The sequence below is a fragment of the Accipiter gentilis genome, chromosome 9 (assembly GCF_929443795.1).
Source record: "Accipiter gentilis chromosome 9, bAccGen1.1, whole genome shotgun sequence".
Taxonomy (NCBI): Eukaryota; Metazoa; Chordata; class Aves; order Accipitriformes; family Accipitridae; genus Astur; species Astur gentilis.
The window spans coordinates 37,866,685-37,879,758 of record NC_064888.1 but is presented as its reverse complement, the minus strand read 5'-3'; the positions used below and the strand labels follow the sequence as shown (position 1 = coordinate 37,879,758).

At 36.4% G+C, this 13,074-nt stretch overlaps 1 protein-coding gene across 3 annotated transcripts in view; it reads right to left on the bottom strand.

Moving 5' to 3' along the window:
* The window catches only part of INPP5F (inositol polyphosphate-5-phosphatase F), a 45,778-nt gene that overhangs the window by 3,774 nt on the left and 28,930 nt on the right, over positions 1 to 13,074 (bottom strand). The window contains exons 9-19 of one of the 3 annotated variants that reach the window (XM_049810537.1): positions 11,542 to 11,609; positions 10,970 to 11,094; positions 9,260 to 9,337; positions 8,389 to 8,509; positions 6,160 to 6,288; positions 4,515 to 4,632; positions 3,780 to 3,978; positions 2,700 to 2,771; positions 2,531 to 2,604; positions 1,119 to 1,247; positions 268 to 355 (exon numbers count right to left, since the gene is read on the bottom strand). In XM_049810537.1, coding sequence (XP_049666494.1) covers positions 268 to 355; positions 1,119 to 1,247; positions 2,531 to 2,604; positions 2,700 to 2,771; positions 3,780 to 3,978; positions 4,515 to 4,632; positions 6,160 to 6,288; positions 8,389 to 8,509; positions 9,260 to 9,337; positions 10,970 to 11,094; positions 11,542 to 11,609 — 1,201 coding nt within the window. Of the gene's footprint in view, positions 1 to 267; positions 356 to 1,118; positions 1,248 to 2,530; positions 2,605 to 2,699; positions 2,772 to 3,000; positions 3,735 to 3,779; positions 3,979 to 4,514; positions 4,633 to 6,159; positions 6,289 to 6,814; positions 7,349 to 8,388; positions 8,510 to 9,259; positions 9,338 to 10,969; positions 11,095 to 11,541; positions 11,610 to 13,074 lie in introns of those variants that run through there. The other 2 variants (XM_049810538.1, XM_049810539.1) reach the window with 2 other exon arrangements.

Genomic DNA, 13,074 nt, shown 5'->3' with positions numbered 1-13,074 from the left:
TGATCTGCAGTACATTATTTACATTTGGTAGTGTATATTGCCTATAAGCAGACAGATATAAAATAGTATTGTTGCTTATACTTTTAGGTAAACACCTGCAGACAGTTATTACTGGAAGCAGCATACAAACAAATTAACTCCTAGCACAGTAGCTAGATACAGACATTTCTTCTAGGCATTGCATGTATGACTGTTACCATGTACTCTTAGCCACCGAGAAGAGAGCAAAAGTAGGGCACAGAAGGTTCACATCATTTAAGTACTCACCTCTCTAGCTTTTTCTCAATAATGGGCACGTCTAATCCCATTGCTTGCTTTGTGATTCTCAGCATTTCTGCAATGCACTGAAGCGTGTCTGAAATCCAAGTAGCAGCCTGTCAGACCCTTAAAAAACCCCTTAAAATCCCATATTCCAAAACGTACAGAGAAATAAGTCTATTTTTAACATAATTCAGTTTGTTTAGTTTTGTTGGGTGTTTTTTTCCTTTCATGCTACAGAATAGTTGCACCCTAATGAGTTGCAATTCTGATTTAAAGCTTACAAAGTAAGTGTCAAGAATAGACTCTCCTTAGGCCCTAAATAGTGGGTGTAAGTGAATCACTGCCACAATTCATCATTTGTAGAAGGAAGAGAAGCAATTATATTTATTTTAATCCTTGTTGAAAAAACCTCAGTGCTCCAGGTAAGAAGTGATATTTTTCCCTTATTAGTGTTCATTTAATTTAGTTAAACAACAAGCAAGAACATTTCTAGGCATTGATTTCACTAAATAAATCAATTTCTTCTGCTCTTTAGGAGCCAATTTTAGGTTTGTTTTATCCTGTCTTGGAGCAGTAAAGATCTGGACATGGAAATGTCTCAATTCTAGGGAGACATGTTGCTTTAAAGCCATATCTGAAACTTCTTCTTGCATTAAAACTGTAACATCCTAGTGTTCATGCAGGAAGCCACATACAGGGGGGTTTCTGTTGGTTCCCCACCCCACACACCTAGATTATATTAAAGTATATCCTCCTTCAGAATTTATTCTGAGAGCAATGGAAAAAGTGTTTTCCTAGAGACACACTGGTATACTGAAGACACTTTTACGTATAAAACTTTTACATATGAAACAAACCTTTTCCATCTTCTTCTGGGTTGCGAACCACAGCTCTAAGAGTGTGAAAATATCCACTCATTTCTTTGTATTTGTAATGCAGTCTCATGCAAGAGAACTTGGGTTTGCCAAACAGAGTAGGCTCCGGCCCTGAGAAATAAGCCAGGAGATTAAAAAACTTCAAACAAACACCGAAAGAGGTATTGCAGAGACTGTACCTAAACATATGTACGTGTTGACAATCTTTTTCAGCATAAAAAGCTTCACGTTTTCTTTAGAGTAGGATAGACATTTTAAATAAGTTTTTCACAATAACAATTGATTATTTACAAAAAGCAATTAGACTCCCTGTATATGTCTAATATAACCCAGCCTAATTGTTTATTACGGATCACCCTTTCAAATAGAAGAAAAAAATTCTACACCTATTACATCCTGTGTTTCAGGGTATGCTCCTGCAAGGATTAAAGGGAAAGCTAATATATTTTTACCAAGTGGAAGCAATGTAAGTTTCAAGATTTAGACCAAGTACTTCAACTCCTCAATGCACTGCATCATATCTGTATCATGAAACAGCGTGGAGGGGTTTGTTTTTATAAAGTATCTGGTCAAGATTTTTCAACTATATTCTGTACATCAGGATGTATTACAGATCTCCACAATACACAAGTGAGAGAGACCTTTCCACTGAACTCTTAGAAATTGCACAGACATAGTGAAAGTTACGGTAAGGAGATAATGAAATCACTGTGTTGTATAATGGAGGATTAAACTCTATCGGTTGGGGGGGGCCGCACACTGGGGACCACAATTTCCCTCCCTTCTCTCCAACTGGAAGACTTCTCATCTGTAAAGTCAAAGATATCGTATCTTTAATACTTTCAGCAGAAAACGCTGGATTTAGCCTGCAAATGTAACATTTTTTAGTCAATAAAGTCAGCATAACAAGGTGATTTCATAATAGCATGTTTCTTTAGAACTCTTCAAGGTGTGATAAAAGCTATGAAACAGATCTAAAGTACAATTCAGAACCAGCTGATAGTATTTGTATCAAAGAAAGAGTGCATTGAATGCACAAACCTGTGATTCATTATAGAAGTTGATCCAATTGTTACTGGCATTGGATAAATAAATGACATTTGTTTTGATGAATCCATGGGTTTAAGACTTTTGAAGAGAGGAAATTTTAGGACCCTACCAATGATCAAAGTTTCCATTTCAAGCAGTAGCAAAAAACAGGACTGTAAGAAAACACAGACTCAACTCGCATCCATTCATCAGCCAGAGAGTACATTTCTACCTATGGTAGGCTACACAGGATATACACAATACATTGAGGCTTGCCATTTCAATGTGTTTGTAGGATGCTTTGATAAGTGCTCAAGCTATTGTTAAGAGCATTCAAGAAAGATACATGGTGACTACATTCTTACCTATTTCTATTTTTTCCAGATCTTCAAGACTTAACCTTTGGTACTGATTCACCTTGTCGATTTCATCATCATAACTAGAAAAAAAGAATCCGAATTTAATGCTTCCTACTGATCTAAAACAAAGCTTCTAGAAATAAACTACACATAGTAAGAGAAAGTGGTAACTTACTAGGCCACATAGTAGGCAGAATTAGAAAGTAACAGCAGAACATCCACATCCTTATGAGTGGCATCAATGAGACTAAGGAAGAGGAAGAAAAATGAATACAGGGGAGGTTTTATTTGCACAGCTGTAACCCATCCCCAGTGTATTTTAGGAACACTCTTCTACAACTGAAGGCACATTACAACAAGAAGTTTCAGTTATGGTATGTTATCTTGTGTGATGCTGCTACCTCTTCACAGCCACTGAAAAAACAGGTTAGGTGAGACACTTCACAAGCCAAAACACAATGTGTCATTAGACTTACCATACAATAAGTGGATCCATGTAAGCAACATTGTCTCTCAAACCTGGAGTTACCCGATAGCTCAAATAGGGCAGCAGCAGGTCCAAAAATAAACGGAAAACCCACAAGCTATTAAAAATGCTAACTAAGAAATGGAAAAATATTTCAGACTCAGTTAAGGTGATGAGTTGGTGCTTTAAATAGCTACCATAACATCCTGCTTTGCTATTTTTAGATGCTGAAGTTTAAACTGCAGAAGATCTAACCACTATTTTTCTTTTACAAGTTAGTGAACTCTGAACTTGATAAGGAGTCTTATCTTTAAAGTTGGAATTTATGCTCGCTACTTTCATGAAGAGAAATCTAGGCTTTCCTACTACTGACTCATTATACAAGATGATCAGATATGGCTTTGAAGTCAAATTACACTTTCCCTATAAAGCAAGAAGGAACAACAGTTCCTCAGACAGCCCCTTCTAGAACTAATGGTGGTTAGAAGTTCTCTTCATGGCACCTAGCACATTTTGGCAATATTAACTGAATGCATGCAATTCCAGGTGATGTCTCAAAGGTAACTCCCCCATGCACCATTTTTACAGAACTTTGGGGAAAGCACATGTTTAGAGGACCTTTTCTTTTACAATTACAAGTGTTCAATCCCTTCAGGGACTCTTGTCATTCTACAAAACTGCCCACTTGTATTCTGTTAACACATTAGCTATCAAAATCATTTAACATCAGTAGTAATTAACAGAGGTGTCATAGTAGCAGCTGATCAGTTATGAGTTTATTCAGCAAACCTTGGATCACAGTCAATAAGCGCCCATCCTCCATGGAATTTTTCATCATCTGGTAAGAGCAGTTTCATGTAGCTCTGCAACAGCTGGCTGATCAATTCCTGATGGCTCCTCAGGTTCTCCTTGTGCAGAGCTTCATGCTCTTTCTCTTTTGTAAATATGGAGTAAAGATCCTCTGTTACAGGGATACCCTGCATCAAATCTACATAAAAAAATCCACAAAATACCAAACAAGAAGCCAACAGTTAAAAGTGATATACAGCAATAATCTGTTGATTACTTTGTAAACTCCTTCCAAATGTTTTGTATTTGAATATACTCTTGAAAAACCTTCTGAATAGATCATTGCCTGAAACTGAAAACTCAGTAGGTATAACACTATTTTCTCTCAGTGAAAAGCAAGAGTTAACTCACCATTTTAAGAAACACATGCTACACAAATTTAACTGTCTAAAAAAAATAGATCTTACAAGACAGTTAATGCTGAAATGAAGTTGGAAGCAAATTCTACAATTAGTTACACTGCATGTAATCCTTCTGAATTGAGTGTTGTTTAGTTTCCGAATGGAGAATGACTGTTACACACGGTGTCCACTACATATACATGAGCTTTATATGCACTCAAGGTCCTTTTAGGCCTCAGAAAAAAAAAAAATCCATCAGAAGGATAAAGCCAAGATGATTTTAATATACTTTTCCAAATACCATTGTTCAGCTTAGTTGAAATTGTATTCTTACCTATGACTGCTTGCCTATAAGCATCCCTGAAACGGTTCAAGTAGTATCTGTTTGCAGAATTAACTCCATCCTTCATTACCCCTGCCAACTTTCTTTCACCAGTCCTTGTGAAGTCACCCTGTTACAAAGAGCACGTGAATCATGCACATATGCAACTTTGACATAGCAATCTCGGCTCAAAAGCTGTGGCATTCTGAAATTTAGAACTGAATAGATGACAACTCAGAAATTATGTTCAAGTAACTATTTCATATAGAAGTTGAAAATATTGATTTTCAAAGAGCATCTACTTCTCATGGCATTGTTTAACTCTGCAGGGAATCTTATGCTTTTGACAGACATAACTGTATGTAAAGTCCTAATGGAAAGCAGTAATCTGGACATACATGCCAGCTAACAAAGCAGAACTTTCAAGACATCAGTCACTAGGATGCTTGAATACCTCAAAAAAAAAAACAAAAAAACACACCACCTTGTTTTTTGGCCTTTAATGTAAAAGGAATACTACTGGAACAATGGGGAAGACTGGAGCTTACTGAAAAATGGTTTTCAACTTCTCTGCTTCTGCTACCAAAACAAGACAAGCATAACATACTGAAAGAAAATAGTACATATCCTCACAAGCTCAGAAACAAAAGAAAGTTTCTAGGCCACAGAAGGCTTAAAATTTGAATAAAAAGCATTTTTGGTAGTTACACTTCATTAGAAGACTATTTTCAGAGACTCTCTGAGCATTGGCACAGAGCAGTTGTAAAAGCCACACCAACTACTACGAACACCACTTAATTTGAAAGTGAAACAACAGACCTGAAGTATCAAATAAAATAAATTTAATCCATGAACCTCAGTTGTGAGTACAGAAATCTTGAAGCAGAATGGCTGAAAATTTAGATCTATAAATTGAGTTCTGTGCTTCAGATTTAAAGTTAAATATTCACAATCAAGACAAGTGTGTCAGGCTTGGCTTTATAATTTTTAAAAAAATATTAATGTAATAGACTAATCAAAGTTCAGTAGAGAGACTTAGAAAGAGATTTAAGTGTTAAGCATTTCCACTGTAAAGGTTTTTCCAATGCCAAATACCATGAATACAAGAAACTGTTCTGCTGGTGACTATACACACAGAAAGTAGCTCAAATTCTATGACTTCTCAAAGCAGCAGGAGTAAACAGTAAGGAGTTTCATGCCTGATTTCTGATCTTGGTAGACAGACTGCATTGCAACTAATTAATATCACCCTGCTACCTATATATCCTGATCTTCAGTCCTTCAGAGGTTTTGGGTGGTTTTTTTTGGAAGTACTGTAACTGTACTATAGCCATGTTTAAATTGAATTAAAAGTATACTTAATATAGATCTTAAACTCTTAGGTCAGCTGTGCTTTGTATCTAGACATGAAACTAACAGAATTAAGTTAAAATACAGCCAGCACTGCCACAGGACACCTGGACACTCAAGCCTTCTCCAATTCACACTAAGTGTAATACACAATATTCTTCTATTGAAAGGCCTCATATCTCTTCAAGACAAAAAAATGCAGAATATTAGGCTAACTTTGTTACATATACAAGAGTTCTCCATTGGACATAAAACCTGTAACGTAACATACTAATCGTCACAACAAGTTACACTCTTCACCCTTTACCTTTAAGGCTGCTGTGCCAGCATACTGCCGGCTTATGGCATCTCCATTGTTCGCCCATATTATCTGGTAGATTCTATTGCATTTTACTGGCAAAGGCTGTTCTGGTGGCATCACACCTAGTTTTTTGAGCTGAAATTTGACATACACATTAATATAAGGTGCAAAATAAAAAAATTTAAAAAATCATTCTCAATAACAGAGCTTGATAAAGAAAATGGGAACACTTGCCAAGCATTTAGTTGTTGCATTTTATATGATCTGAAAAAGGAACCAATTCTGCTAATTTGTCAGATCAAATTGATTGTTAACAATTAATCACTAATTCATTGTTAAACACCATATCACTGGACACAGCAGTAATATATTAATTATGGATGTAGGAGTCAATCTTCAAAAAAATTAGCTAAAGGAAGACTAGTTATTCTAGATTACTCAAGATATGGGAAATAGTTCTCTATAGAAAATAGAAACATCAACAGAACAGACATCACAGTACTTTAACATGGATAAACAAGTTAATGTCTTCTATTGCAAAAGCATTCGTGACCTCAAAAGGTCTGAAAATAAATGGAATCTCTTTCCAGTTACAAGAAAAAGCACACCAGATTCTTAATCTTCTGCTTCTAGACACTAAAGCAAGCGTATTGGCTCCATCTTCAACTTTAATCCTCCCCCAAAATAAAACCTTAAAATGACTTCATATTTTGTGTTTATTATTAATGCTTGTGCATTTTGGACAGTTACTGTTTAACACTGATACTGAACGTAAGATATCTTACTCTTCAGAACAACCGGTACTTAAGTTTTCCCAAGATAAGTCTCAGGCACAATACAAACTTTAGTCTTTACACACACTAAATTGGTAAAGCTAGACATAACATAACTGCAGTGTAGTCACTGAATGTTAGGCCAACTGCAGGAATAACTTGGACTAAGTCATAGGCAAACGTCAATTTACAACCAATAAAAAAATGCTCAAGGACTTTTTGCAAGTTAGATGAAAATGGATACAAGTCTGTTCATTGACTTTGAAAGCCCTATCAAGTTTCTAGCCAAGAGAAGCAAGTCCTATGGTTCTAAGGAAGTACAAAGGTAAGGCACCTGTAACTCTCAGTCTTCCACTTTATGTCAGTCTCCTTCCAATGCTTAGGGCATTTCTCAGTTACGAATTGATTCCAAAGTACTTCAGCTATAATACAAGAATGATGTAGCACATCACAAGCTAATACTATAGCAATGATTACTGAAGTCCTTCACAACAAATCTATGCAACTCTTGATTTTGAAAGAGTCCCTTTGGACCCAGATTTAACATCTACAGAAATCCTATTCTAAAATAACAGCTGTGGGATTGCTGGTGCCACCCTTCGTCCCCAGTACTTTTTTTTATGTTGGGAGTTCATAAAAGCAGATGACAGACAGGAAATGCCAGATACAATGATTAGAGCCATTCATTTTTCACCCCAATGAAGGGCCCACTTCATCCTTATCCTTCACTCCAAGCATAGTCAGGTTTGTTCATTTTTCGCTGGGCAGTAACTGAGGCTTCAAAGTTTCAGTTACAGTACTATTAAGCCTTCACAAAGGAAGACAATCTTCACTGAGCTTCTATATCAAAAAGCAAATGGGGTGCAGGGCAAAGAGGAGGAAGACTAAAGGAAAGACTCTCAGCCTGCTTAGAAATGCCTCCTCTATGCAGGGAGAACTATTCCAGAGCACAGTAGTCAGCCATCTGGGGTAGTTACATCATGAATTAATTATTCCTCTACATACAGAAGAGACAACTAATCTCCCTACCTGCTGCACCACAGTATTTCACTTCAAACTGGCTAAAATAGCATCCAACTTCTAGTTAGATTTTAGTCCTTTAACATCTCATATGGGGAAGGGATTTATTGGGGGGGTGGGGGCAGGCAGGTGAGGGTTGTTTTTAAAATTTTTATTACTACATAACTTAAATTAAAATGGCTAAATCAAAACAAGAGAATCCTCTCTAAGATGTGGACACAGTCACTCTCTCTCTGACAGAGGACACTAGGCATCCCTCTTTTAGAATTATTTCAAGTTATTTTAGTTGTACATATTACTTTCAGCTTCATAACTCTCCAAGTAGTTTGCAAAGATCCTTTCAGTAGAGATTAGTTTAGTATTTTTCGAACACACAGGTTTCCCTGTGAATAACAAGTTCTGAGGTACTCAGCACTTGAAAAAGTACATTCGTTATACGTGCCTGCTGTTCCATGACCACCCTTGCAATAGCAGCCTGCACAACATTGGTACGATCCAGACAGTCCATGCAGTTAACTCGAAAAATTCCTTCCTGTTTACAAATCACACCAGCTTGGTCAACCCTTTCAACAGAAAAATAGAGCAAAAGCATACTGAGACACTTAAAATCCAGTGTAGTTTATCAGCTTCTACAAACAGTAGAAAACTTTACAGGTGGAGTACTATTTATAGTTACACACATCACCCAGCCACACCCCACTCAGAATTAACTACTCTTGTTCACACCTATCCCCCTCTTTAGGTTAGATATCCAACATACATCCTATTGGCGCCATAAACTTGATATGTAATCAGATGTCGAATTTAATTCATACATATATAATACAAGCTTTCAAGAGAAAAGGCAATTAAATTCAAAAAAAACATAGAAGCCAACAATGACAGCAACACCTCACTCACAAAATGCATTGAACAATATACAATAATTGAAGACTGCAGCCATACCCGTTACCAAAATGCATGAACTTTAATCAGTAAAAACTAAAGATCAAATATGCCTACTGTTTTCAATTGTAAGGTTGGCATTCTAAGGTCTGTGGGTCAAATATAAGTTGTTTCATGTTAAATACAAGAAACCCTAAGAGTGTTAAATGCAGTAAGCCTCAGGCAGAAAAACAGCATCTGAGAATTTTTGCTGTTACGTGTGTAGAATACCAATACTTCAGCACACAAAAAACTGACACACAAGCTGGGCACCGAGAGAGGAATATAAAATATACCAGTTATGACAAAAATCAAGGCCTCTGAATATGCACTGCTTTATTTTTTTTCTACAAATACTTCATACTAGTCTAAAACTGTTAAGTACCTACCAGCACCACTTCATGTCAAGAATAATATCATGAATGGCATCAGTCAGTGTTTGAACATTTTCAAACTTCATTCCTCGGCTAAAATACAGAATTTCACAGAAGTTAGTTTGAACTAGAGTAGTGATGTTTCTTTACTTAATTTTATGTTATTTGCAATGTTTACAAAAATAGCATTTTTGGTTAAGTGGGAGAGACAAACATTCTCTTGCAATAAACTTAAAATAGTTCTTAATATTGACTGTTATTTAAAAGTACAGTTCAATATCTAAATCCAAGCCAAGAGCTTCAGATCTTTAACTTCTCAAGAATTTGCATTCTTGAATGCTGCTTCCATAAGGAAGAACAAGTGAGCAGCTATTCAGGCATGTGCAACATTCTGTCCTCATTTTAGGCAGTCTCAACAAAAGTAACCACTATAGATTTGAAATTGGGATGGCCTTCCCTGCTTTACCAGTGATTCTACAGAAAAAACAGCTAGAGACATATCAGCCCCTCCTCCTCTCCCCACCCCACCAGGTTGTTTTCAGCATTGTTCCCTGTTCACTCACAGTGCAAAAATAAACAGTCCTGGTCACTACAGCAGTTCTCAGGAGAAAAGCAAACAAACAAAAATGAAAGCTCATTTAAAAGAGTAATTATCAAATCAATTCAGGATATCAACAGTCCTACAGAAAAGAAATCTCAAATACCATTACTATTGTCAGGGGGTTTTCCCTTTTCCCTTCCCCTCTCAGACAATATCTACTAATGACATACTTATTCAGTCAGTAATGCTTTCCCAGGCCAGATGTAATACCTATATTAAGTTAGGAAATGAAGATTAAAACAGTTTTTAGACCCCATATTTGTACACAAATATAGTCTGCTTGAGGGAAACATGAGAAACGCGTGCCTGGGACAGATCACATGCTTGGGCACGTGAACACTGCACTAGACCAAGCTAACATCAGAGTGGAGTCATGAAAACATGAACTATTTCTACTAGATTAAAATAAAATCCAGTGTATTTTATAATGGAAAAACAGCATTAGGGTCCTGAAAGATCCCATCGTGTGTTTATAGAAACAAGCAAGAGAAACAAGAAGAATGGCTTGTAGTAAAAAATTAAGGGCAGAATATTACATAGTTTGAAAAGCAGGTCAGCCACAGCTTTACATTCATAGCATGTTTAAGGAAACCCTCTTGCTTAAAATGCTAACAACTTCTAAGCTTTGCCTAGTAAATAACTGCATGTTTAACTGGTCAGGGACACAAGATCAAACAAACAGCAGTGTTTGGTTACTCAAATTTGAACTTTTATAGTGCTTTAGTTTACAAAATGTATTATAGAATCATAAAATCATAGGCTTACTTAGGTTGGAAAGGACCTTTAAGACTGAGTCCAAACATCAACCATGCCCAATAAACTATGTCCTGAAGTGCCTTGTCTACATGCTTTTTGAATACCTCCAGGGATAGTGACTCAACCACTTCCCTGGGCAGCCTGTTCCAATGCTTGACAACCCTTTCAGTAAAGAAATTTCCCCTAATATCCAATCTAAACCTCCCCTGCTGCAACTTGAGGCCATTTCCTCTCGTCCTGTTCTTCCTATTTAAAAGGAAAGTGTTTCATGCAGAAGTAGAAATAATAATGGCTTTTCTCCTCCCTTCTAGTCTCCTTTCATGCTAATAAAAAAAGATGCAAAGTGACATTTTTAAAAGGTTTCTTACCAGTGCTCATGGAAGTCAAATGAAACATAAGTCAGATTTGCATTGTTGTACAGAAGAACTTGTTTAAGGTAAGCATCTCCAATAATCTTCTCTCTGCCTGTCTGATCCACCAAATTAATAATAACCTGTTCAAAAGTGTAATTATTTAACACTTGTCATCTGCCACACAACTTGCTTAGATACATAGCATGGAATAACAAATAGTCCAAGAGTTAAAAAATTCGTAGGCAATCTTGCTGAAGTTACAGTCTTTGCTACATTATACCCAAGATCAAATAAGCACCAACAGTTACCTGCCTACCTGAATTTTTGTACAGAGAAGCTATGAATTCACAGGACAGCTACACAGAAGTGGGGCATACACATTTCTGTAAGTTATTGCTGTTTTTTAGAGGTGACTTACAAGGATACTTGAAAAGCTTAGTAAAATGCTATCTACGTACCACCCTTCCAATTGTCTATGAGTTTCTAAAAAAAAAAATCACAACCCATATCACCAAGAAAAACCTAAAACCATTAACTTTCATCCCCTGCATTTTCAGAAGATGACTATTTTATCATGTAGCACTCACCTGCTTTTTGTAATTTTTCAGCTGTTCTTCAAAATGTGCACGAAAACAGGACACCGTTTCATTTTCACCTACAAGGCACAGCAGTGTTAGACAGAAACAGCCTGTTCAGCAACAAGTCCTGTTTGAAGTATTAAATCATGCCCAAATCTATACTCTAAGAAACCAAGATAGCTTTGTTTAAAGTACTTAAACACACAACATGACACATTATAGAGAATTACTTGTAAACGTCTTCCAACTTGCTCAACTTCAACACTGTTGTTCTACTACTATAGTGTATAGGAAACACCATTCTTAAATTTTGCTTTATTTTGCTTTTTGTGCAGAGCAGATTGGACAAAAATTTAACTTCTAATAATCATGTTTAATCCTTCCACATACACACCAAACACCCACATAAACATCTCTTCCAAAAAAAAAGAGTGCTTATATTTGTTTTGCATCTTTTGAAAAAGCAAACTGAAGTACAAAAAAGGTTTGCAAATTGCAAAGGGGGACATGCAGGACAGGGGATAATACTGAAAGTGTTACCCAGTTGTCCTAGAGGACAATACTACTTGCAACTAAAAACTAAAAATGCTATCCAGTTGATTCAAGGCATCACTAATTCCTTGAATTCTCAATTCCTACCCGTAAGTCTATAAAATTAAATGCAATTCCTCATTTCTTAAAAAAAATAATCCTACTAAAAAATAATTAAAAAAAAAGAACTAAGATGAACAAAAAAAGAACTGCTCAGCTTTATAAACATATGTCATAGCACAAACTTATCGGAAGGGGGAAATTAGGAGGTGTTTTATTTTTATTTTCCTCAATTTCTGAATTTATTTAAATTTTCATTTCCACGATGTGGCAACAAGTCATCCCTCTCCAGTAATCTCCAGGTTATTTAGTATAAAATCACAAGAAACCCAAATCTGTTGATGCATCTTCCTTAAGTTTACAATGATCATAACTGCTTGTCAACTTAAAATTATGTGCTTTGCCCAAGTTCCTAAGCAAGCTCAAAGGCCCATTTTACTAGGTCTTACTCAAGACAAAGAAAAGCAGTCCCTTAACTTTCCAACATCACAGCCCCCTCTGAAAGGGCAGGGGTTTTTTATTTTCAGCCCTAAAAATTGTCTTCAATGGCAGAAGACCAGACCTGCTAATACTAGAGGAGAATGTGAATCCAACACACAAGTTGGACTCATAGAAGTACGTACTTATGATCTAGGATGCCAGTCAACCCAATCCAGTGGCAGTCTTATTATACAAGATCATGAGCATACTAGCTTCCTTCCAAGAAGGGTTTCTCTTTTACAATGCTAAACCTCAAAAAGATACTGTTGACCTCTATCTTAAGAAAGTTCAGGCTATGAATATCTAGGTCATACAAGCATCCAGATTTGCCAGAGTCTCACCAATAGTCTTACATGTTTTGGCTTTTGCATTATCTTTCAGTGGAAAAGGAAGCAATTTAGATCTGACAAAGCCCAGTAGAGAGGACTTAATTTCAGAGAAGACAAAAGCACACTATAAAACTCTTCCCAC